Below are 26,205 nucleotides of genomic sequence, written 5' to 3'. Positions count from 1 at the left end.
CTTTAAACCCACGGGGGGGGGGGCTGCAGGGAGCGCAGGCTGCAGGGGCCGCTTCCCACCGAGGCGGATCGCCAGCACCACGGCGCCCTCTGCCTCCTCGCCGCCTTCTTTCCTTCCCTCCCCGCTTCCCTCCCTCGCTGCAGAGAGAGAGATCGTGCGAGAGGGGCGGGCGGCAGCAGCAGGGGGTGGGGGTGGGGAGCAATTTGGCGAGCCGGCCCTGCACGCACGCGAGGACTCCTTCCCTCCCCCGACTGCCAAGCAGGCAGCGAGAGGGGCAGAGGGGGGACCCTGGCGAACCCCAGGCTCTCTGAGGTTCCACTCCCCTTCCCATGGCGAGGCGAGCGCAGCGCCCCGGCGGGGGGGCCGGGTGGGCAGCGCTCGCCACAGCAGCCTTTACCCGACTGTGCTGTGAGTGGAGTGGAGTGGAGTGGAGTGGTGCTCTCGCCGCCTCGAGGCTCCCACCTCCGGCTCTTCCCCAGCCAGCCTGACATGACGCTCACCCCCGGCGCCTCACCTCCTGGCTTTGGAGCTCGGCTTCGCCGTCGAGGATAGCGGTGGCCGGGCGGCCTCATCGCCTCCTCCCCAGCACGGGCTGCCTTCTCTCCTCTCGCCTGCCTTTGCCGCCCGCTGGCCCCCGAGTGAGTGAAGCAGCCCGGCCAGGAGCTGTCGCTTCGCTGCCCTGATTCCACTGGGGCATGGTCGCCTTCCCCATCCAGCCCCGCCGGAGAACTCCTCCTGGCTGAATGAGGGCCGCGGGGCAGCCGGAAGCAGGGGGTGGGGCTTCGTCGTGTGCCCCGCCCCCACACCTCACCGGGGGAACGGCGATCCCCTGCGATCCCCCCGAATCGACCTCTGACTACAATCTTCTCCAGTAGAATTCCTACAACAAATGTTACGTTTTAGACTTCACATCATCCGTATTATAAGTGGATTTATGGAACTTAAATACCGTTGCGAAGCACAGGTATCAGGCTACTTGAAAATAAACCATATTTTGGCTCCCATGATCTGGGGAATCAGTTGTATTATGGGCATTTGGAAATATGGCATTCACTGAGCATATCAGAGATTAAAATCAGTGTTTTAGATAACAAGAAATAAAACAACAGAAGCTACTTGACTTTTCCATGCCCATGTTTTGCCATTTGCTTTGGAAAAATTTTAAAAAGACACACAAACATGAACAAATATACAGCGGACTGAGTTTTATGAGATGTGCTCACTCCTCCTTCCCTCTGTAGCTCTGTGTGACTGAAAGAGGGGAAGAGGATAATTTCTGCTGATTTCCTCTCAGGTTATAACATCCAGTGCTACATCCCACCCTGTTCCTGAGGGTCTTCCTGACCTCCAGGAGTAGCTTGGGGGGGGGGGCGTGACAGTGCAGGCAGCTGCAGGAGATGGGAAGAGAGAAATAACAGTTCTGCAAACTTGTTCCAATCCCCTGTAGACAGCTCTGTCCTGCTCATGCCACTTCTCAGAAGTTTTTTTACATCAGTTTTTCCCCAATCTGCCATTGTCACATGTTTTTATTTCTTGGTATAAATTAGAATGCTTGAGTTTAAAATATAAGACTGTAGGACACCAGAGTGGGTCCAAAGCAGGCCTGTAGTTACAGTGGGGCATCTCAGGGCCCGCCCCCCCAACTTCCTACCAAAGCCCCCTGACTTCACATCCAGCCCCCTGGCCCCCCGACTTCCATTTTTTAATTTTATTTGTGATGCTCCCTTGGGGTGTGTGCAGGGTGCCCCCCAACTTAAAGCCCCCCCCTTAATTAAAAAATCCTGGCTATGGGCCTGGTCCAAAGCTTGAAATAAAAGAAAAGTGGTTTTAGAAAGTGGGCAGAGCCAAGTGGGGCGTTTGCCCAGCAAGACATCTGACTGGCTGTGCAGAGTTTTAACAATGTTGCTTTCATAGCAGCTGCCATTTCAACACAAGATTCCTCACTGTATGATTGAAATAAGCTGTGGCAGCCATTTTGTGTCTGGCTCCACCTCCTGCAGCTGCTATTTTGTGGCTGAAAAAGGCTGGGGACCTGTGCTCTATTATATACGATCTACTTCCTCAATTTTTGTTAACATTTTATTCTTGGCAGTTGTCAGCAGTGTGTGTGATCTATACTGATTAGGATATTTTCCTTAGGAAATGTTAGTCAAGAAAGGAAAAGAAGAACATGCCAAACTAGTTCTTGGTTACTGTAAATTGTTAAGTATGTGAATGTACACAAAGCATATAAATCTCTCTCCAGCAAATGACTTATGCAAAACATTAGATCAAGATGAAAAACTAGGAGGAAGAAAAAAAGATAAAAGTGAGACGAAGAAGGTGGGCAGTTGTAGGGCACACTGGGAGGAGATATACAAGCACTGGTGGCAGCCTTGTAGATCTAACAGTGGTGATGGGAACCCTCTTGGGAATACCATCAAAGTAATGAACGGTAACTGTTGCCAGTCCCTGATAACAATGAGGATTGGAGAAAAGAGGGGCTGATGTCAAACTTGACCAGACTTTTGAGATGTGGTGCTTTGAGAGCCAGTTTGGTGTAGTGGTTAAGTGTGCGGACTCTAATCTGGAAGAACCGGGTTTGATTCCCCACTCCTCCACTTGCACCTGCTGATGTGACCTTGGGTCAGTCACAAGCTCTGGCACAGCTGTCCTTGAAAAAGAGCAGTTTCTGTCAGAGTTCTCTCAGCCCCACCCACCTCACAGAGTGTCTGTTGTGGGGAGGGGAAGGCAAAGGAGTTTGTAAGCCGCTCTGAGACGCCAAGAGAAGGGCAGGGAATAAATCCGATCTCTTCTCTTCTTCTTCTTATTTTAATTTGGACCCTTTTGAGGTCTGTACCCCTAGAGGGCACTTCATTTTCCTAGTATTGTTAGGCACTATGTGTTACGTCCAATGCATTTGAAAACGGTCTCTCTAATGTGGTTTCACGCTTCCAAAACTTGCAATGATTTTCTTTGAACATGATCTCCATAGCCCAAAGGACATTTGGTACATATCAAGATGAAACAAGCAAACAAAGGTAAAGGAAAATGGCAAAACTGTTTTTCAGATCAGTTGATGTTTTTAAATCTAACCAGAAAGGACATCAAAAGAGGAAAGCAAAAAACAGATCCTCACAGGCAATGTTTTATCTCTGCTGTCTTAGAGCAATATCCCACTTCCACTTTTAATTTAAAAGGCAAACAAATTGTTTTAAATGTAGGAAAGTATAAATATTTATTACAGTTGCTTTGTATTCATCTGTGTGAATATGAATACCCTCTAAAGTAGTTCTTCCCTCTGAAACGTTTCAGACTTGGGCAATGTCACTGAGTAGCAATAAAGTCTGCATACAGAATAGTATACATTGTGTAGCACAGAGGTGCTACCTTACTCTCAGGTAACCCTAAATAATGGGGCCCCCCACTTCTAACCTGAACCAGAGACTCACGAAGTTAGGCCAAGTGAAGCATTCTCAGCCTGAACCACAGAGCAAGCCAAAGCTCTAGGGAAAGGCTCTCCATTTTCAGGTCGCACAAGGCAGCCCTCAGAGCAATATCCAACCTCCTCCTCCACCCAGCAGAGGTATGCTTATGGAATAACAATGGGTTCCACCAGGTAAAGTATCTACATTTCTAAAGACTATTCAGAGGCCACCTGGCGAATAGCCCTTCTGTCTCCAGAACTTCACCAAGCCTCTATGTGTAAAATCTGTTTCTATGTGGAAATCCTTTGTCTTCGCAACTGTCCTTCCTGCTTCTTCCATCAGGATACCAAGATAAACCAATCATACATTCAAATGTTTAGCAATCCTTCCTAATGCTAATCAGGGATGCATCTCTCACCTTTTGTCTGAACATGGGAACCTAATGGCAGGACCATTAGTGTTCATCAAACCCATTCAGCTGGCTCCAGTAGAGCCACCCAGCACCTGGCTAATCCCATCAATGCTATTGTGAATCCAGACTCTGCCACTCTGAAACCTCATTGGTCACACTGAGGTTCTGCCTCTCTTGGCACCACACCCCCTGGGACCCCTCACTGGTGCAGGTAATCTTTGTCTTCACCTGGGACAAGTCCCTCAAGGCTTCACATTGGTCAGCATTGTATTCCAGTGTCTATATCCTCCAAAACACATGGCCATCAAGGTGTGTCACTCTGAGGCAGCCTACAGTAGACATGCACCCCCAAACTCCACAGTCTGGGTCACCTCCCTTTCCAGCAATGGACCCCTGCACATCTGGATAGGTATAGTATTCCCCTAACCTCCCCACCCCTCTGTCTGCTAACTTCTTTCTATATCTCCTTGTATGCTTGCAATCCTTAATTTGAGTGTAAATACCTAAATTATTATTTTCCCCTGATAAAATCAATTTCTTTTACAATATGGACAGGTTATTGACTCAAACAGGGGTCTTAAAGGAACTATCTCCGTAAAAATTGATAGCAGATCTGCGCTTACTACCCCACCTCTCCCTGAGGCCTATCATTTGACTAATTTTCCCCAGAAACTAAAACCAGCTATTCAGCTTTTTAAATCAAGGCTGGTAGGGGTAACAACTCCCCCTCCCTACAAACACTGTTTTTGACATTTATAACCAGCCAAGCAGTGCTACACTTGGACCAAGCATTTCTGAGAAGGGAAAGGCCATCTGGTCTTCACAAACTTGCCCCAGTCAGCCTCTACACACAGTGGGGAAGGGTAGTAATGATGACGTGCTAGTTTTAAACTTGGATTTTAGAGACAGAGAGCAACAGCTTGGTTTGTAGCATATGCCTAAGGTGCCAGTTGCTTTGTTAGAATTTAAAATACAGGCCAGATGCCATGGCTGAACAAAGGGATTTCACGTTTCCATTATAAAAGTTGAAACCACAGAGATTACCATCAACATGCAGATCTTCCAGCACCTGCTAAACAAGGTTGTTTTCACTTCAGGATGATTCAAATATTTCATTTAAGAGTAGTTTGTAATATACCTAGCATATCACTTTGCAGTAACTTGGGCAACAGCCCAAGGTCAAGTGAAGGAGGAGGAAGAGGAAGGAGAAGAAGAAGAGGAGGAGGAGACTAGATTTATACCCTCCCCTTCACTCAGAGTCTCAGAGCGATTTACAATCTCCTTCCCTTCCTCTCCCCACAACAAGACACCTTGAGGTAGGTGGAGCTGAAAGCACTCTGAAAGAGCTGGTCTTGAGAGAACTGCTCTGAGAGAACTTGTGACTGACCCAAGGTCACCCAGCAACTGCATGGGAGGAGTGGAGAATCAAACCCAGTTCTCTCAGATTACAGTCCGCTCTTGTCACTCTAGTTTCCCCTTCAATCAACATTCTAGATTTACTCAGAGCAATCAGAACATTTAAACAATCCAAGTGGTTGCTTGATGAGGAAATTAGTCCTTGGGAGACTGATGAAGCAGCATGCAGTCCATTGGCAAGTCCAACATTATTCACCAGCAACTTGTCTAATATTGACCAATACAGCAGTAATACCTCATGGTCAGGGATGTATAACAGTATTGTTTAGATACTCACCAAATATTTAGATAACCCCCATTGCCAACATGACTTTAAACAAAATTTAATATCACAACGTCCAATACATACAAAATATTTCAAAGTAGGGATGAACCTCAGAAGTGTCACATGGCTTCAGAAAAGTTTCACATATCTAACCAAACTCCTCCTCAGTGCATGAGTCCATGGTTATGGTAGATCAAGAACATTTTTTCAGGACAGTTTTTTCAAGAAAGCATCAATCAGTATCATTTTTGCAAAATAGTTCATATGAAAATATCTGCATTAAATTAGTTGGAAAGTGAGATCAATGAGAAACAGAACTCTGTTAAGATTAGCATCTACAGCAGCTTTTTCACCAATGGTATAAACAAACACCTGAACCCACATCTTTTAAATGATTATGTGCTCACCGATTACAATATATTAATGAGCTGCTGTAAAATTGTAGCAACGAAAGATGAAAAGATTGTATTTTTCTGAATAGGTTGGATCCAGCCATTTTTCCCACTCAATCTTCCATTCAAACTACAGCTTCGATACATCTGGATTTTGTCCATGCAGGTCCCTAGAGCCTCACAATAGCTTCTTTTTTAATGCTCAGAGAAGACCTTCTTCTTCCATTTTAAAAACAGAAAAACTGGTTGGATCCAACCCAATATTCAGAATGGTTTGTATGAGTACAATAATTTTCAGATAAGGACTAGAAATTCAATATTCACCATCAATTTTTAATTTAAGTCTATAAACCTCTTACCAGATACTGAAGACGCTGACGCTCTGTTTCTGGAGTGAATTCTGAAGACATCGGAATAATTTCTCCATTTCGGATTATTATGGCCCTGTAATATCCAGAATACATAGTGTGAGAATTGAGATTCTGTTCTGTTCAACAAACCTGTTTAAACAACACTGACTTCTGGTAAAGCAGAGATAGTGTCCTCATCACATCCCTGTGTGTTCCATTTTGTTTAACCCTGACTGCAAAACGTCCATTTGCCAATACAAAGAAAACCCTCCGAGATGGTTTAAACACCTCATGGCAACTGTGATCCTAGTGGTATATGATGTGCTCTAACCGACTGTCTTCTGATGACTTATGAAATCTGCTTTCCAGTGATATCAGTATATCCATTCTTGCAGCAAACGGAGATGACAGCGCAAACTCTGTTTAAATACCTATGTTACTAGGGATCTACCAAAGAAGATGTAATTCACACTCAGCTCATAAAACGGAGGAGAGGAAAACAATGTAAGCCACTTTGGGTCTACACTGGGGAGAAGCATGGGAGATATATATAAAATATGGGCATGTCTTTGTGAGAGGAGGATGGACAGTCCAGCTTGAAAAAATCAGTAGGAAAAGAACATCTTATCAGAAGAAAGGCCATTTTCCTGTTATCTGTATTCCACTCATGCTCAGAAGCTAGCATATCTGCAATTTTTTTTTTTTGCTTTTAACCCAAAATGATAGCCTACCATTTCACTTAAGGAAGCTTACAATCTTTAATTAATCAGTAGAATAAAAAATCAAGATTAAAAAAACGAATAAGTAGCAACAACCCAAAATTACTATTAAACAACCAAAATTACTATTAAAGGCTTTGGTAAACATGAAGGGCTTACAATGCAATCCTATGCAGTTACTGAACTCTACTGAAATCAATGGGCTTATACTAGAGTACAAGATGGGCAAGGGTTGATCAATCAGGATAGGCAACACTTACAGTACCTGAAATTATTCAATCAAATGATGCATAAGAGCACTAAGGGCCCAGCTGAGAACTGTACCACAGCCAATCTGCAGTCCAACTCCAAACTGAAGAAGATGCTTACTAAATAGGTTACAGCAGCACCAATGCTCCTCTTATCATTGGAGTCTTATGAGCAAAAATTCTGCTTTGTGAGCTACTGGTATTAAAGTTGTGAGCAAGCGATTTGGCTACTGCATAAATTAGTTTGCTCTGGAGCCATTCCTCCTGAGCTAAGACAAAAATGGGTGAGCCAGAGGCTAAAAAACTGTGAGCTAGCTCACAGTAACTCAGCTTAATGAGAACACTGACCAGGACACTGGATCCCACCTGGGAAAGCAACACTGTATAGCATTTATTTCATGAATACAAAGTTATTTTTCTTTGCCGCTATCATTGCCACTTAGAAGCGGACTGTAATCATGTGTTTAAATGGTTTGGTACCAAACTCTTCTCTGTCACTCCAGCTACCTCACCCCTGGAATAAGAGAGAGTTGATCTCTTTCCAATGAGTGGGAGAAGCTATCCAAGAGTGTTATCTGATGTGTTCCAAAGATCCAAAGATCCAAATACCTAGAAATAATTAGTCAAATAATTAGAAATCTTCCTAAAAGCTATCAAGAGTACTCTAAGATCAGAGTTTCTCAAACTAGGACCTAGGCATCACTGAGGGGGTGGGGGGAGAGAATGAGTTCTTTGTAAGGACAGTAGCAGGAAACAAGCTGATTTGTTGCCTGGAATTAATAGTTCAACCCTATAAACTTTAACAAGTTGAATATTCTTCAAATAGTGAAGTGAGAAGTGACTCACAAAAGCCCATACCCTGACATACATTTTGTTAGTCTTTAAGGTGCTACTGGACTCTTGCTCTTTTTGAGTAGCATCAAGGAGCTCCAGTCCTAATGCAGATATAATTACACTCAGTATAAAACTGAACCGATTTTCACATTATTTTCCAATGCAAAGGGTTTCAGCAGAAAGATATAATCTATTACTGCAGTGACAATAGCCAATGATTTTCAATCAAATTCTAGAAGTTTGGGCTATGTGTGATGCTGATCTTTTTCTATTTCTATGAGCTCTGGAAATTTTTCCAGACCCCATCCCACCACTATTCAGTTGGCCTGTATCTAGAAACCACTAACAAACATGGAAGTCCCTTCCAATCAAGGGTTGAGATTGATTAGAACCTAGGTTGGGTCATACAGAATCAGTTACGCTCTAAAACCTCACCTTGAAAGCCATGTACAGACAATATAAACACCTTACGTAAGCTTGTATTTTTTAAGGGTAGCTGATATGGCTGGCACCATATTGTGCTGAAGACACAGGATAGAGGCCTCCATGGTACATGCATGGCTTGCACCATGCATACTTTAAAGGGGGCTGTCTAGTACATGGCAGATGCCACTGAGAAACCAGGGGATCCACGAAGATCTAAAGAGTCGACAAGAGTGGACCAACCAAACAAACCCTACCCCTCCAAAATAAACTATAAACGTAACTCTAAGTAGGAAGTGATGATTACACTCCCCATGAAGTTCATGGAGAAAAACAAAGAGAAAAGGAAGAAGATGTAAAAAGCAGACCAGTGGGTCTTAGAAAAGGAGAAAATATGCCATTTTTCTATTCAAACTCTGCCTAACAAACCTCCCTTATAAGGCACCATCTAAGTAATGTAGTTTTACAAACATACTAAAACTTCACAAAATATTCCACAGGAGAAAATCCAGTCCATGACTGAGCACTTATCAATAATGAATTCCTTTGTAAACAAGAGAACTTTTTTCAAAAATCTGACCATAAACAGTAAAAAGTAAGCTCCAGATACAATCAAAGAAATCCAGTTTCACTTAAACTAATATAGGAAAATTGCTGCATTGAAAACTGTTGTTAAGAAACTTAACACCATCCAACTGTGACCTTTTAAATTTACTCCCCAAAAGAAGTATACTATATACACTGGACAAGGTCTTTCATCCATTTGAACTATTCTGTTGTGGCAGTCTATGTACCTCCTGAATCCTCTCATCCACAACTCTGCAGGACATGGCGGCTTATCTATTCTTTTCTAGGGTAACTGACTTTAATTAAGATACTCAAGGACAGAAATTGATGCACAATGTTCTTATTGTACTTCAATGCTCACATACCCATTTTAATAACAGGTCTGTATTCTAATACCTTTTCATTAGTCGTGCAGTTGTAGTTAGAGGAAATTACCGCAATTTAAAAGACATATCCATTTCATATCTGCCCATCAAGATTACTGAAGCAAATAAGGATCAGAAATGAACCGTACAGACTTCCCAATAAATACCTCATATATACAAAGCACATCACTGTACTATGGGACCCAGATATTCATGTAGTAAGCATCAATGGATGACAAAGACCGTAATTTTCTATGAGATCTTTTCACCTGCCAATATACACTCCTTTTGATACTGGCTAGTTGGTATCAGCTATCCTATTGCCTCTGTAGAGTAACCAAAATGTTGGACATGCATAAGTACATTGACAGATAATATATTCCAAGAAGTAGGACTATGAGCACTGTATGGTTCATGCTAAACATATTGCTTTTTCATGAGTTACTGGGCAATCACAACCTCCCACTTTCCCCCCTAATGCATTCTGGTCTGTAAACTTTAAAAGATGACAACAAAATTGTTCACCTTGTATTAAAAGGCCAGTAACAACTACTACAATGCTATTTAATATTGGTCCACCTACTGCAAGTGCACAGTGCAGTTTCTTGATTTTAGTACATTTCATTTATTCTTAAAATGTTTCTTTATGGTTAAAGGAAACAAATAGTTTTTTTTTATCTGCTCATATATACCACAAATAAATACTGACAGAGAAGATACCCTCCATGCAGTTTAAGTGACAAAAGACTTATGTTCAAAAAAAATTCAGTCTGAATTTTATAGCTGATAAAGTTATACTGGATAATACCAAAAAGTGGTTCTCAAAGGTTTATTAAACAAAACACATGAACAACTCTGCTACATTCCCATTACTCTTCTCTATCCATCTACTAGGTTTGCCAAGCCGCCGCTGAGGGCGGGGGAACCCCCACTTTAAAAAAACCTCCCCCGCTTTTTTTAAATTGGGCCCCGGGGGAACAAAATGGCAGCCGGAAAAGTGGCCCTCTAGCATTTTGTCCTCCAAGTCTCTATGGCTATGAAAACAATAGAGATGAGGGCTAGAGCATCAGTTCCCTCTAGTGTGTACTGGAGCAAGTTATGATTCTCACACCCCCCCCAAGCTCCAGCACAGCTGCGAAGGTCTCCACTGGCTGGAGGAGTGGGCTCCGCCCTTATTAGCATCAGCTTCCTAAGGGCACACCCCAGCTCCCAGCAGCCCTCACTTGCTCTCAGTTGGTCAGGTGGTGTGGATGGGCATCTGCTGCTTCTTGTTGTCTCACCGCATCCCTCTGCGCCTCAGAGGCAGGCCTCGCAGAGTCGCACCCGGTTCCTTGAAGCCCAGTCGACAGTCAAGTGTCTGGGAGGGTAAGCTAGAGCATAAGCTGCTGGAGGACTCAGGGCTCGCTGGAGGACTCGGAGTTTGCCCTTCTTCGGTCACCTGCACTAGCGCAGATTCCCCTCCTCCCTGCCAGTGCACAGCTCAGTGGAAGCCAGAGTGAGGAGGGGATGCAGCAACGGGCTTCTCCTTGCTGCCCGCCACCGCCCCCACCAAGCTGTCCTGTGCTGGCCCCTGGGTGAGGGAAGCAGCAGCAGGCTCTTCCTTGCTGGCGCTGCTGGGGCCCAAGGAGGCCAGGAACGTGGGGTCGAGGTCCAAAGTCCAAGTCTTTCTTTGGGGCAACCTGTACTGTGCAGCCTTTGGTGAGATCTGGAGACTCACATGGCAACTGAGCCAGATGGAGCGCATTTGCTGAGATCAGCTCCATGCAGCTCTTTCCTCCCATTGCTCCTTTTGCCCCCATGATGCTTCCTCCTCCTCCTCCTCTCACCCTGTAGGGGTTGACACACCCGGGGGGGGGGGGGGGGAATGCAGCATTCCTCCTATCTTGCTTTTGACTCTCTCAGTCCAGTCCTGGAGATTTTAGTTTTTGAAGTCCCTTTTTCTGCTTAAATCCAGTGACAACTTTAAGACCAACAAAGGTTTATTCTAGGTATGATACTATTTGGCAATTATGGTCCATTTGTGTATTATTTGTAGAGGTACTGTACTATTTTGTATAGAAGCCCTAAATATATCTGGGCAGCTTACCATGTGCTTTATTGGGGATGGGGGAGGAAGGCTAAGTAAAAGAACTTGCTGTTCAGAGATTAAAGCTGTTGGGGAGTGTGCCGCCTCATCGCCACCCCAGATGTTACTGGCTGTTATTTTTGGGGTTACGTTTTACAATATTCAAATATTTTTCAGGGCTCTGTATTTTGTTGTGGCAATTTCTATCCTTGCTGTTCAGTTACCATAATAAAAACTCAAACACAATATTAGGACTACTGAGGAAAAGCTGACCAGCTGAGACTAATAACTGATGTGAGTACTTCAGTTAGTACAAAAACCTGCAGCCCAATTACTAGTGGGTGCAAGACAGGAAATACATGTCACACCTGTGGAGGGGCTGTGGCCGAAGGTTCCAGGTTCAGTCCCTGACATCCCCAATTAAAAGGACCAGGCAGGAGTAAGCGATGTGAAATACCTCAACCTGAGACCTTAAACAGCTGCGTCCAGTCTGAGTTCACAGTACTGACCTTGAGGGACCAAGGGTCTGATTCAGTATAAGGCAGCTTCATGTGTGTTTATGCTAGAATACCCTATCCTGCAGTCACTCCATCAGTTGCTGGGTCCATTCAAGGTACTGGTTACCATGTACCAGTCCCTTCATGAGAGACTGCATCTTCTACTATGTCACAGCAGCTTTGGCCTTCTGAAGAGAGCCTTTTAAAGGTGATTCTTCTTGTCAGCAACCACCCACTTGGAGTCATGGTAGATAACTCACTGAAGGTGTCAGTTTAGTGTACAATTGCAATAAAAAAGCAAATACCATGTTATGCTGGGGATTATCAGGAAGGGAACTGAAAACAAATCAGCCAGTATCATAATGCCCCTGTATAAATCGATGGTGCGACTTCATTTGGAATACTGTGTGCAATTCTGGTCACCACACCTCAAAAAGGATATTATAGCACTGGAAAAAGTGCAGAAAAGGGCATATGGAGCGGAGGTCCATCAGTGGCTATAAGCCACAAAGTACAAATGGAATACTATGTATGGGGCAGTGATGCTCTGTATTCTTGGTGCTTGGGGGGCAACCTACCTTGCAGGGTGGTTTTTGAGGATAAAATGGAGGAGGAAAGTAAGATGCTGAAGGCTAGATGGCCATCTGATAGCAATGCTGATTCTGTGAACTTATGCAGATCAGGAGAGGGAGGGCGGGAAGGGTTGTTATCAGTGCTTAGTTTTTTTGTGGGAGGTAGTTGTGAATTTCCTGCTTTGTGCAGGGGGTTGGACTAGGTGACCCTGGAGATCCCTTCCAACTCTATGATTCTATGATTCTAAGGTATGAGAGGCAAAATGCAAGGTAAGGTGAGAAATTTCCAGGACTCCAGTGGGCTGGAAGTGACATCAGAAGGGGTGGAGCTGAGGAAGTGACATCACTTGAACTTTGACCTGGAAGTGACATCACAGGATGTGACATCACAAAAGTGATGTCACATCCTTTCTCCTGGCTCTACCCTCAAAGTCCTCAGATATTTCTCGAGTCAGACTCGGCAACCCTACCATCTACCCTTCTGGCTCTGTTGGAATAACATCTTAGCTGCAGGCATGGATCAACTTTTCCTGGAAAGCATACGCATAATTCAAGATTAAATACATTACTATTTTGCCATCTATTTGGATGCAGTTACTGCCTGTGAACAAACCACTTCCAAGGACACAGAGTTTTTCAAAAGGTCAGTTTGTACAGATAGTCAAGGCAGAATAGCTTATTATGCCTGAGAAAATATGACCCAGCATGAACAACTTGGACTAATGAGACACATGGCAATATCCATCGTCTTTCCAGGGACATCCTTGTGGAAGTAAACTGCAGTTCCACAAAAAGTGTAAACTGTTGAGAGAGAAATCTGATGGCTCTCATCCACAGTAAAATTAAAGGATATTCACTACTTGTTTACTACCATTAAGGCATCTAAAACCACCAGTGCAAAATTAAAGTGAAACAGGCTCTGTGTGGTAGCTTTACAACCTGATAAAAGACATAAGAAAAGGCTTTTTAAAAAGGCAATCACTAAAAAAAACTAGAGTAGGTGTTACATACCCTGACCTGGATAGCCCAGGCTAGTCCCGTCTCATCAAATCTTGGAAGCTAAGCAGGGTCAGACCTGTTCAGTATTTGGATGAGAGACCACCAAGGAATACCTGGCTCAGTATTTATTTTTATATATATATATTTTTTTTTTATATATATATATATAATAAACCTATTTGTATTTGTTAATCACCCAATCCCTAATTTGTTAATCACCCAATCCCTACAATGCAGGGCTCTCAGTGATGTACATTATTCATAAAAACATCAAGATGCATATATTAATTACGTCCCATTTCAGACTGCTGGCTGCTTTGCGGGCAGGGGAGAAGAGGGTAAAACAGATATGATGGAGCAGAAAGGGTGTCAGTGATGATGGACACCACTGCTATCCTCAACTAAAGGCCTGGCAGAACATCTCTTCCTTACAGGCCCTGTGGAACTGCATAAGGTACCGTAGGGCTGTGATAGTATTTGGCAGAGAGTTCCACCAGGTTGAGGCCAGGACCAAAAAGACCTTGGCCCTGGGGTCAAGGACAGCCGATCGCTTTAGGGCCAGGGACCACCAGCAAGTTGTTATCTGAAGAGTGTAATGCTCTTAGGGACATAATGGAGGAGACGGTTCCCTGACTGCTCAAGGACTTGTAGGTCAATACCAAAACCTTGAACTTGATTCAGTATTCCACTGGGAGCCAGTGTAGCTGGCGCAGCACTGGATATATATGTGCCATCCATGATTTTCCCATCAGGACTCGTGCCACGACATTCTGGATCAGTTGGAGCTTCCGGGTCAGTTTCAAGGGCAGGCCAGCATAAAGCAGTTTACAGTAGTCTAGCCTAGAGGTGACTGTTGCATGGATTCTGTGGCTAAGTCGGGGTGCATCAGGAAGGGGGCGAATTGCCGAGCCTGGCGAAGATGAAAAAGCACCAGTCTGGCAATGTGCGTGACCTGGGCCTCCATATTCAAGGAGGAATCCAAAATCACTCCCAAACTCTTGATGGACTGCGCCGTTGTCATATCCCAACTCTGAAGTTCCCCTCCCCAGCCACAGAACCTCCGTCTTTGCTGTGTTTATGCTAGAATACTTACCTACTCTGCTTCAACCATCCAACCACAGCCTCCAAACGCATGGCCGTATTTTCTGGGGCGGTATCTAGGTGGCCATCCAATAACAGGTACAGCTGTGTGTCATCAGCATACTGATGACACCCCAGCCCGAAGCTCCGCACTAGCTGGATGAGGGGACACATGTAGATATTAAAGAACATTGGGGAGAGAAGTACCCACTGATGGACCCCACATCTTAAGGGGTATCTGGAGGATACACTCTCCCTCAGCACAACCCTCTGTCCCCGACCTTGGAGGAATGAGGTAAGCCATTGAAAGGCCAGCCCTGTATTTCTATGTCAGCAAGGCAGTGTGTCAAAAGGTCATAATCGACCATGTCAAATGCTGCCATAAGATCTAAGAATAATGGCAGCACCAACCCGCCTCAATCCAGTTGCTTGCGGAGATCGTTTGTCAAGGCGAGCACCACCGTCTCTGTCCCATGGCCAGGGCAAAAGCTGGATTGGAATGGATCTAATGCTGATGTGTCCTCCAGGAAACCCTGGAGCTGTTCAGCTACCGCTCTCTCAATTATCTTGCCCAGAAATGACAAATTGGAAACTGGGCAGTAATTACAGGGTTGCCAAGTGAATTTGTCTTACCGGCGGGGGAGCCTCGCCAGGCTCGGGGAGGCGACTGTCGATGTGTGTGTGTGCGCGCGCCACCAGCACGTCACCGGAAGTGACACGCGACATCAATCACGTTGAAGGCGTGGCCCCAATCGTCGGAGGGAAAACCATAGAGTTTTCCCTCTGACGATCGGGGCCACGCCCCCAACATGATTGATGTGGTTGCTGCGCTTCGTGATTGATGTGGTTGCTGCGCCACGCTGCGCTTCGGGGGGGCGAAGTTCCCCCCAGGGCCCGATTCCGTGGCGGCGGAAATCGGGCCTCCAAGGTGGGGGTTTACCCGCCACCCGCCCTACTTGGCAGCCCTAGGTAATTAGCAGGATCAGAAGGACCCAAAGTTGACTTTTTCAAGAGTGGCACAACCACAGCCTCCATAAGACCCTCTGGACAGGTCCCTGTTTCCAGAGTGAAAACAGAAGAGAGATAATTTAAGGAGTAAGTACTGTTAGTACCTCCTCTACAATGGCAAATGATAAAGAAACCAAATACTTAATTAATTTTTTTTAAATGGCAAGACAGACATGAATGAAACTAGAAAAAATATCTACTAAGCCAAGAGAACCAAGAAGAAATAAGTGGTCAGTTGTACCAAAGCAGGAAAAAAGATCTAGAAGTAGTAGTACAGAAAAAAGACCTTCAGAGTTTTACTGCCAAAAGACAAACTGAAAATAAAGTGCAAGACCCCAAGAATGTCACTTTGAGTAATCCAGTGAACACATGGTTAACCACGGAACAAATGGTTTATTCAAGTACCTAACTGTATCATAACAATCATGTTGAATGAATGCCTTAAATGCCTGCAAATGGCAATATAAACACTGGAATAATTTGTGGCAGATCTTTTTTCAGGCTCCAAAGACAAGGGTGATCTTTCCAGTAACTCAACAGATGATACATTTTACTACAGTAGCATCTGGAAAAAAAGAAAGACAAGAGAAGGACCATAGTAATCTGGTGTTTTCCCACTACAATATAACTAGGAGGGCTGTAAAGTTACCACATTTCCAGGCACTGGCCTGGTTTTAAGTGTTTACTTATAGTCCAGCTGGAAGCTATGCAGGCATAAATTTGCTGTACACATATAAAACCACCAAATGGCTGAAAAGTATAGCTAAATAGAAATTGTTTAGATGAACAAAATAACAGTGCAGGAAAATGGCTGATCTAGAGGGCTGAGACTGAATGTGAAACTTTACTTTTGAACAAAGGGCTCCCTAAATCCAATCACTATGGCACCTGTCCCCCTTCACCCCAGGCAAACACCAATGCCCCCAGCAAGATAGTGCAAAAATCCCCTGCCCCGACTTCTACACAAACTGCAGAGAATGCAGACAAAGAACAAGGAGGCTTTTCCGTTCACACTGGCCTTTTGCAAAAGGTTGGGGTAGCAAGGGAAATTCATGCAGCCTTCTGCAAAAGTAAAAGTGACAACAGATCCTGTGAAGCAGAGGGAGGGTAAGCATCTTTTCTATCATTCTGTAATGGAATCAAGCAGCAGGCCCTCTCTCATTGCTTCCTTCCTTCCCAATGCCAGGTGCAGAGTAGCTCATTCTCTTCCTCTCCCTCCTCCTCCTCTCTCTATCTTACATAAACACACCAAGTACTGGGAAAGGAGAAAAATAAAGGGACTCCTCATCACTTATTTCCCTTTTCCAAGCCCACAGCATGAAATGATAGAAAAGATCCCTGGCCAAGTCCTTTGGTCTTGCCAAAGGACACAGGGGAGGTGTCTTATCACACTGTGCACAGAGCTTTGACAGAAGGCACAAGCAGCAAGAATCTCTCTTGCTGGTTCTGCCTGCAGGAACACCAGCATAAAGCAGCAATCCTCTACCCTCCCCAAATCTCTGTGAGTGCCAAAGGGTAGAGGCAGGAGGAGAGGGGGGATAGAGAATGATGGCAATTTAAAACGATGGCAGCCAAAATGTGCCAATCCCTGTTTGAAAATGTGGTGAGATATTGCAATAGGGACTAAAAGTTTTTTATGATAAAGACGGCTTTTCCTTCAAACACAAGCAGTAGCTTTCCTTTCTTAATTCGTACATTCTCCTTCCTTTCACATCCCCACAAATACATGTATGGTTTTATTTAACTAGGTTATATTTAACTAGGAATAGTTTAACTATTTAACTAGGTTATATAGTTATATAGGTTATATATAAACCTATATATGTTATATATAAATAGGTTATATTTAACTAGAAATAAGGCCTGTTGTGGAAATAAATACAACGGCCTCTAGAAAGAGGCTCTGGGAGAGTTCTTGCAGAGTCCTGGCTGATTGAGTGTGGGAGAGGAACGGGCATTGTTTGACTGGGATTGCCTGTAATTGAGAGGAAGTGGAAGGGGCATTGTTTTGCCTGTGATTGAGTGCCTGGGTGAATTTGAATTTGAATAGCTGCTGCCTGACCTCTGCTGGGGGAGGCCTCTATTTAAGGAAGCACCTTGGCAGAGGCACGAGCCTCTGGCACGAGCCGAAGGGTGAGCTAAAGGGCTCTTTGCCTGTGGCTCTTAGCCTAGGGACTCTTAGACTAGGGGCGCTGTAAGAAGCCCAAAAAGAGCCAGAAAGACAAGGCCCTAGGCTCTTTGTCTTTCCCGTAAAATAATTTGACTTGATAACAAAACCCACATAAATACCAAGGGTTTAAAAGGGGGATTATATTTATTTATTTTAAAAGAATTATGAAGCCAGAATGCCAGCAGGGGGTTGGGGGCTATCCAGTGTTTTGCACGGAGTGTCACATGTATGACTATCTGCCCACTGGGCAGAAGTCTTGGGTGTGTCCTCGGTGCAAGGAGCTCCTGGTTCTCAGGGAACGTGTGTGCTCCCTTGAGGCCAAGGTGGCTGACCTGGAGAAGCAGAGACAGTCAGCTAGGCACACAGAAAAGACTCTCGGGGACTTGTTAGCTTCGTCCCACTCTGGATCTGGCAGCCCCGCTGCTGTCAGGGAGCATGAGGGTCTAGGGGAAACAGGGCACCATGCTGAGGATAAGGGGAATGTGCCCTCAGAAGGGACCTCTTCCCCAGCTGGTGAGCGGCTCTCCTTTTGCACCAAGGAACCATCCCTGAGCAGGGTGGGAGGGGGGCTCTTGGTAGTGGGTGATTCGATCCTTAGGCAGGTAGACAGCTGGGTGGCGAACCCGCGTACTGACCGTATGGTGACTTGCCTGCCTGGTGCGAAGGTAGCGGACATTACGCGTGTTTTAGATAGGCTGGTAGATAGTGCTGGGGAGGAGCCAGTGGTCGTGGTGCATGTCGGCACCAACGATGTGGGGAAATGCAGTCGTGAGGTCCTGGAGGAGAAATTTAGGCTGCTGGGCAGGAAACTTAGGTCCAGGACCTCCAAGGTAGCCTTCTCAGAAGTGTTACCTGTTCCACGCGCAGGGCCGGAGAGACAGGCAGAGATCAGGAGTCTCAATGCGTGGATGAGACGATGGTGTAGGGGGGAAGGGTTCAGGTTTGTTAGGCACTGGGATACTTTTTGGAACAAGAGGGAGCTGTACAGGCGAGACGGTCTCCACTTGTCCCGAGAAGGAACCAGGCTGCTGGCACTTAAAATCAAAAAGGTGGCAGAGCAGCTTTTAAACTGAATATTGGGGGAAAGCCGACAGGAGATGAAAAGTCTCTGGTTCGGGTTGGCTCATCTGAGAGAGGTGAGGGGGTACCGGTTGCTTTTCTACAGGGAGGTGGATTGAAATTGTCCACAGAGGCCATGGCTGGTGACATGGACTGCCGGACAACGACTCGAGATAGCAAGAGGAAGGATGCAGGCTTAACTTGTAAGGGAAATTACAGCTGTTTCTATACAAATGCTAGAAGTGTCCGAGGTAAAATCGGGGAGTTGGAGTGCTTGGTGTCGGAGGGAAAAATAGACATTGTGGGTATTTCTGAAACTTGGTGGGATGAGGAAAATCAGTGGGACACAGTGATTCCCGGTTATATATTATATCGGAAGGATAGGGGGGGAAGGGTTGGAGGTGGGGTAGCTCTGTATGTCAGAGAGGGTATAAAGTCTAGAAAGATTGAGAGGCTAAGTGAATTGGATTCGCTTCTGGAAGTTCTATGGGTTGAAATAGGGGGGCCAAAAGGAAACTTAACACTGGGAGTTTGTTATCGCCCACCAGATCAAAAGATAGAGGAGGATTATAAAATGATGAATGCCTTAAAGATAGCAACTAGACAAAAACACTGTGTAATAATAGGTGATTTTAACTACCCACACATTGATTGGGTCAATATGTGTTCTAGCCGGGAAAAAGAGATTGAGTTTCTAGACACTCTAAATGACTGTGCTATGGAGCAGATGGTCACGGAACCTACCAGGGGAGAGGCGATCCTTGATTTGGTCCTAAGTAACACTCAAGACCTGGTGAGAGATGTAAAAGTGATTGCACCGCTTGGAAACAGTGATCATAATGTTGTTGAGTTCATCATTTGTACAAATAGAGAATTGGCCAAAAAGACTCACACAACCATTTTTAACTTTAAAAGGGGTAATTTCTCTGATATGAGGGGACACGTGGGGAGGAAACTGAAAGGAAAAGTAGAAAGGGTCAAAACAATTGGGGAAGCTTGGGATCTATTTAAAACTACGATCCTAGAAGCTCAAAAAATATATATTCCGCAGGTTAGGAAAGGCACAAACAGGTATAGGAAAAAGCCTGCATGGTTAACAAACAGAGTAATGGAGGCTGTAAAAAGTAAAAAGAATTCCTTTAAGCAGTGGAAAGCTAGTCACAGTGAGGCTGATAAAACGGAACACAGGTTATGGCAAATAAAATGCAAGTCTGAGGTCAGGCAGGCAAAAAGGGAATATGAGGAGCATATAGCAAAAAACGTAAAAACCAACAATAAAACTTTCTTCAAATACATTAGAAACAGGAAACCAGCCAGGGAGGCAGTGGGGCCCTTGGACGACCAAGGGGTAAAAGGAGTATTGAAGGATGATAGGGAAATGGCTGAGAAGCTAAATGCATTTTTTGCCTCCGTCTTCACTGTGGAATATGAGAAGAGTTTCCCCACTCCAGAACCGCTGATTTCAGGAGGGGTGTTGAAAGACCTGAGTCAGATTGAGGTGATGAGAGAGGAGGTCCTAAAACTGATAGACAACTTAAAAACTGATAAATCACCGGGCCCAGATGGCATACATCCGAGAGTTCTGAAAGAACTCAAATGTGAACTTGTAGATCTCCTGACAAAGATATGTAATCTTTCCTTAAAATCTGCCTCCATTCCTGAGGATTGGAAGGTGGCTAATGTCACTCCCATCTTTAAAAAGGGTTCCAGAGGAGATCTGGGAAATTACAGACCAGTCAGTCTGACGTCGATACCGGGTAAATTGGTGGAAACCATTATTAAGGAAAGAATTAGATGAACAAAACCTACTGAGGCAGACTCAGCTGTCAGGGTTCCCCACAGCATCAATGAAGTACACTCTTGTAGAAAAAGTTTTACTTTATTTGAAGCTATAGGTGCAAGTACAGGATCACTGTTAGGAATGAGAGGAAGGCAACGAGCATGACAGGTTATAGTACATTCAAACAGCTGAGGCTCAATTGCGGAATTTTGCGTGTGCGCCATCGGGCCTGGGAGCCAACGCTTCTAGTTAGCAAAACATATCTCCTTCTCACGGCTCTCCATGAGATCACCCCAGCAACTATCAAGCAGCAAACAACCTGTGGCCTTGAGAGATATACACGTTCCTGCAGCCAAACAATTAAGCACATCAACAGGTTTACCTTTGACTTCTAAAGCATGTAAGCGCATACATGAATAAGACAGAAAAAAGAAGAAAATTGGCAGCTTGCTGACATCAGCATGGGTTCTGTAAGTGAAGATCTTGTCTCACTAACCTGTTAGTGTTCTTTGAGGGGGTGAACAAACATGTGGACAAGGGGGATCCAATAGATATTATTTACCTTGACTTCCAGAAAGCTTTTGATAAAGTTCCTCATCAAAGGCTCCTAAGTAAGCTCAAAAATCATGGGATAGAAGGACAAGTCCTTTTATGGATCAAAAACTGGCTAGTTCATAGAAAACAGAGAGTGAGTGTAGGTGGGCAATTTTCTCAGTGGAGGGTGGTAAGCAGTGGGGTACCGCAGGGATCAGTACTTGGTCCACTGCTTTTTAACTTGTTCATTAATGATTTGGAGTTGGGAGTAAGCAGTGAAGTGGCTAAATTTGCGGATGATACAAAGTTGTTCAGGGTGGTGAAAACCAGTGAGGATTGTGAGGCACTCCAAAGGGATCTGTCAAAGTTGGGCGAGTGGGCGTCAACATGGCAAATGGGGTTCAATGTGGCCAAGTGCAAGGTGATGCACATTGGAGCCAAAAATCCTAACTATAAATACACATTGATGGGGTCTGAACTGGCAGAGACTGACCAAGAGAGCGATCTTGGAGTCATAGTAGATAACTCATTGAAAATGTCAAGACAGTGTGCAACTGCAATTAAAAAAGGCCAACGCTATGCTCGGGATTATTAGGAAAGAAATTGAAAACAAATCAGCCAGTATCATAATGCCCCTGTATAAATCGATGGTGCAATCTTGTTTGGTGTACTGTGTACAGTTCTGGTCACCACACCTTAAAAAGGATATTATAGCTTTGGAAAAAGTGCAGAAAAGGGCAACTCGAATGATAAAAGGGTTGGAACACTTTCCCTATGAGGAACGGTTAAGGCGCTTAGGGCTCTTTAGCTTGGAGAAATGACGACTGAGGGGTGACATGATTGAGGTTTATAAGATTATGCATGGGAAAGAGCAGGTAGAGAAAGAGGTACTTTTCTCCCTTTCTCACAATACAAGAACCCGTGGGCACTCCATGAAATTGCTGAGCGGTCGGGTTAGAACGGATAAAAGGAAGTACTTCTTCACCCAAAGAGTGATTAACACATGGAATTCACTGCCACAGGAAGTGGTGGCGGCTACAAGCATGGACGGCTTCAAAAGGGAATTAGATAAGCATATGGAGCAGATGTCCATCAGTGGCTATTAGCCATAAGGTATAGATAGGGACTCTGGGGCAAGTGATGCTCTGTATTCTTGGTGCTTGAAGGGGTCAACAGTGGGAGGGCTTCTAATGTCCTGGCCCCACTGTTGGACCTCCTGATGGCACCTGGCATTTTTGGCCACTGTGTGACAGAGTGTTGGACTGGATGGACCTTTGGCCTGATCCCACATTGGCTTCTCTTATGTTCTTATGTTAAGATCAAAAAAGTCTCCTCAAGAAAATGCTCGCTGATAGAAACAGAGATGTCACCTTCAAAATTGCTAAGTATGATTGGCTGGCAATTAAGCTGAGGAAAATATGGATAAGTCATGCTAGTTGATATTTTAGAGATAGTTTTATAAGTAATTTAAGTTATATCACTTAATATTTTAAGTTTTAAGTGGTTTATTTATGTTTTTTACAAATATTATATTCCTGTATAGGGAACAGAAATGTTTTAAGTTTGGGGTTTTACTTCTTTTACTGTGTAGTGGTCAATGACTGCAATAAATTTACTTACTTCCTTACCTGATTATGGACTCTTCAGCTATTTTCCCACAGCCACTGTCACATTCAAACTGGCCCTGGCATGTTTGCCAGCAGACAATTCTCCAGGCTCAGCCGGACTTGCTCCAATGTCCACATTATTGTTGACTACAGGAAACCCATTCTCCAGAAAATGCTTTTTAATCTATCAAGTACCCGTTCAATATACACACATGCATTTAAAGTCGCTTTAGCAATCCCTTTAAAATTGTGCCAGGGAAAAGAACCATATAAGTAATTTATGAGTAATTGGTAGTAAAAGCATTAATTGGTAGTAATGAGTAATTGGTAGTAAAAGCATTAAAACAGTTGTTTTATATAGGAACTCAATACAAATTTATGTGGCAGTGGGGCAAGAGAACACACATATTTGCAGTAACAGTACAAAATAGACTATTCTATCATGAGTTCTCTTGGCTTTGGGAAAACATAAACAAAGCAAAATGGCTGCTGGAAGGATTCTGTTCTAAATTAATGGAGGAATTTGACCATTTTGTTTTACAGCAAAATTGAACTAACAAAACCTTGAAACGTTGACCCTTTTCAAACTGCCTTTGTATTCCAGTTTAGTAACTGGCTGCTAATGGATTTTCTCTCTCATTTCAAACAGACCCATTTTAGTAACTGGCTGCTAGCAGAATTTATTTACCTGTTCATACAAACCCACTTGCATCGGATTAGCAAAGCGTGGTTGAGCTGCTTTTGAGGGAAACTGCTTTTTCCCATTTTCAACCTGTTCGTTGTGCTTCTGAATCACTGTGCTGTGCTGTTTAAAATGTCCATTGCGCTTCCATCAATGCCGCTTTTTCCCTGCCCTTTTTTGCTGCGCAATCTTCCTTGAACTTTTTTAAACATTCTAAGATGAGCACTGTAGCACTAAACCACTATAGCACTTTGGTGCTATAGCAGCACCATTGAGATGTATTGACTCCATTGAGTCAATGCATCTCTATGGTGCCGCTATAGCACTGAAGTGCTATAGTGGTTTAGTGCTATAGCACTTACCTTAGAACATTTTTAAAAGTCTGAGGAGACTCACACGGTGAAAAAGGGCAGGGGAAAGCGGCACTATTTCAAATGACAATAACGCTTCAGAAGCGGCTCTTTAACAGAAGGAAATTCACTGTATAAAACTCACGTCCCAGCAACGAACAACATCCAATTTAGAATGGTAGTGTGAAAAGGACCATGTACTTGAAGGGAATCTCCCAACATGAAAGCTATTGGGCTTTCTGAGGATACAACACATATTCTATCAAACTTAGTAGTGCCATTAATTTATGTTACCAACATACAGTTAAAATTTCATAGTATTGCTCCTGTCGGAAGCAAAATGCCTCCATGTTGATGTAATGATAACCTCAACAGTAACCGAAAATGCCTCAGCAATATTTCACCCTCACCCCAGTAATGTAAGTTAGGCTGAAGGAGTGTGACTGGCACAAGGCTACTCAATGAGTTTTCATGGCAGAGTGGGGATTCACATGAGGCCAACCAGATCCTACGTCAACACTCTAACCACTACACCACGTTGGCTCTTTACTGATTTTACTGCTAACTAAGTTACCTCCTAACCGAATTTCCAAATCCTGGTAACAACCCTGAGTAGCAGTAGTGATAAACTATGGTTAATAGTGAGAAAGCAGCCCTAGTAGCCCAGCCTATTTTATTTATTAATTAATCTATTTATCTTTGAATTTATATCCCGCCCTACCCCGAAGGCTCAGGGCGGCTTAGCTTAGCCTGACCTTGGAAGCTAAGTAGGGTCAACCACTGTCAGCACTTGGATGGGAGACCACCAAGAAAGAGTGGGGTTGCTATGCAGAAGAAAGCAATGGCAAACTAGGGTTGCCATAAGTCAGCTGCAACTCAACAGTACACTTTACCTTTAATAGTGAGGTGAGAGAAAGAAATTAATATTATAAAAGAAAGGAAAAGAGAAAGAGTATTGCTGAGACTGTTCTGCTGCCCACACTGCTTCTCAAGATTGTTCATAATTGATTTCTCACCTACTATAGTCACACGATAAGAAGCACCTGGCAGTACTAACAATTACAGAAAATCCACAAGTAGCAGATCAACAGTGTCATTTCTTATGTACTACGCTGCTTATTAAGCCTTCTGCTTTTGGTCAGTGATTCATATAAGCAAGATGGCATGTCCGAACCAGCACCAATTATTATGAACCATTTGCAACCTTTGCTATGTATTTCCAATATTCCCCAAAGTTCTGAAGAACCTACCCACTCTAACGTAAATCCAGCATTAACCATCGGTGGTGGAAAATGCCATCAAGTCACAACTGACTTGTGGCAACCCTGCAGGGTTTTCAGGACAAAAAACATTCAGAGGCAGTTTGCCATTGCCTGTCTCTGCATCACAACCCTGGTATTCCAAGCCAGGACCAATCCTGCTTAGCTTCTGAGACCTGACAAGATCGGGCTGGCCTGGGCTATCCAGGTCAGGGCAGCACATAACCATTACACAACTGCAAGCTGATATGCTTTTGTACACATAGCTTCCAAAAGATGTCCGTGTACCTAAATTATCATTTACAGTAATTCATGATTGGCACAATTAAACTGAAAATCCCTAATTTGGGCACTCCAACTTTTTTTGTGTTCCATTTTCCTTTTGGATTAACCGGCTTAATTAATGCCACATATTTCCTCTCATTCTTACATTGAATGCCAGTAATATTATAGCGGTCCACTTTTAAAAGCAATAATACAAAATACCAACATTGCAGCTTTTACCTATGAGGAAAATAAGCAAAAATCCTGTTCAAAAGTTTTTAATTTAGCCCTGACTGTGGAAAGTTTAACTCTGGCTGAAAACATTTTCATACTGACTGAGGACTGGGAAGGTTGGCAAGGAGGAGTGGGCGGATCAGTGAAGACCTTATTTGGGCCAGGAAAAGGGATAGATCTTCTAGCTAGAGGGGAGATTCCCTGCCCAGTTAAAAGGGAAATAGCTCTAAAGAGTGGAGTGATCCCTGAACGAATTTGAGTGCTTATTAGTGTATCCCTGCCTTCTGAAACACGGTCAGTTAAACTCAGGAACATATTCTGGAGTGTTTAGGAAACACTGAAACAAAAGCCTCTCACCTCAAAGAGTCTAAGACTGTGAAAAGTTCAAAAATCTCAACTGCAAACATACGAACTGCAGTTAGTGAGTATATTAAGTTACCTCAGAGTTTATTACTGATTTACCTCAGACATTTCACCTGACCTTAATTTCACCTGAATAAACATATGGATAAACACATGGAGCAGAGGTGCATCAGTGGCTATTAGCCACAAGGTATAGATAGGAACTCTCAGTCTGGGGCAAGTGATGCTCTGTATTCTTGGTGCTGGGGGGGGAGGACAGTGGGGGGGCTTCTAGTTTCCTGGCC

The 26,205-nt window shown here is 44.0% G+C and overlaps 1 protein-coding gene across 1 annotated transcript in view; it reads right to left on the bottom strand.

Moving 5' to 3' along the window:
- PPM1H (protein phosphatase, Mg2+/Mn2+ dependent 1H) overlaps positions 1–26,205 on the bottom strand; it is a 150,545-nt gene that overhangs the window by 46,281 nt on the left and 78,059 nt on the right. Inside the window, exon 8 of the mRNA XM_015419137.1 lies at positions 6,252–6,336. Coding sequence (XP_015274623.1) covers positions 6,252–6,336 — 85 coding nt within the window. The remainder of the gene's footprint in view (positions 1–6,251; positions 6,337–26,205) is intronic.

The sequence above is a fragment of the Gekko japonicus genome, unplaced genomic scaffold (genome assembly GCF_001447785.1).
Source record: "Gekko japonicus isolate JY-2015 unplaced genomic scaffold, Gekko_japonicus_V1.1 scaffold282, whole genome shotgun sequence".
Classification (NCBI taxonomy): Eukaryota; Metazoa; Chordata; class Lepidosauria; order Squamata; family Gekkonidae; genus Gekko; species Gekko japonicus.
Note: the sequence above shows the minus strand (reverse complement) of the source record. Positions and strands in the feature narration are given on the sequence as shown.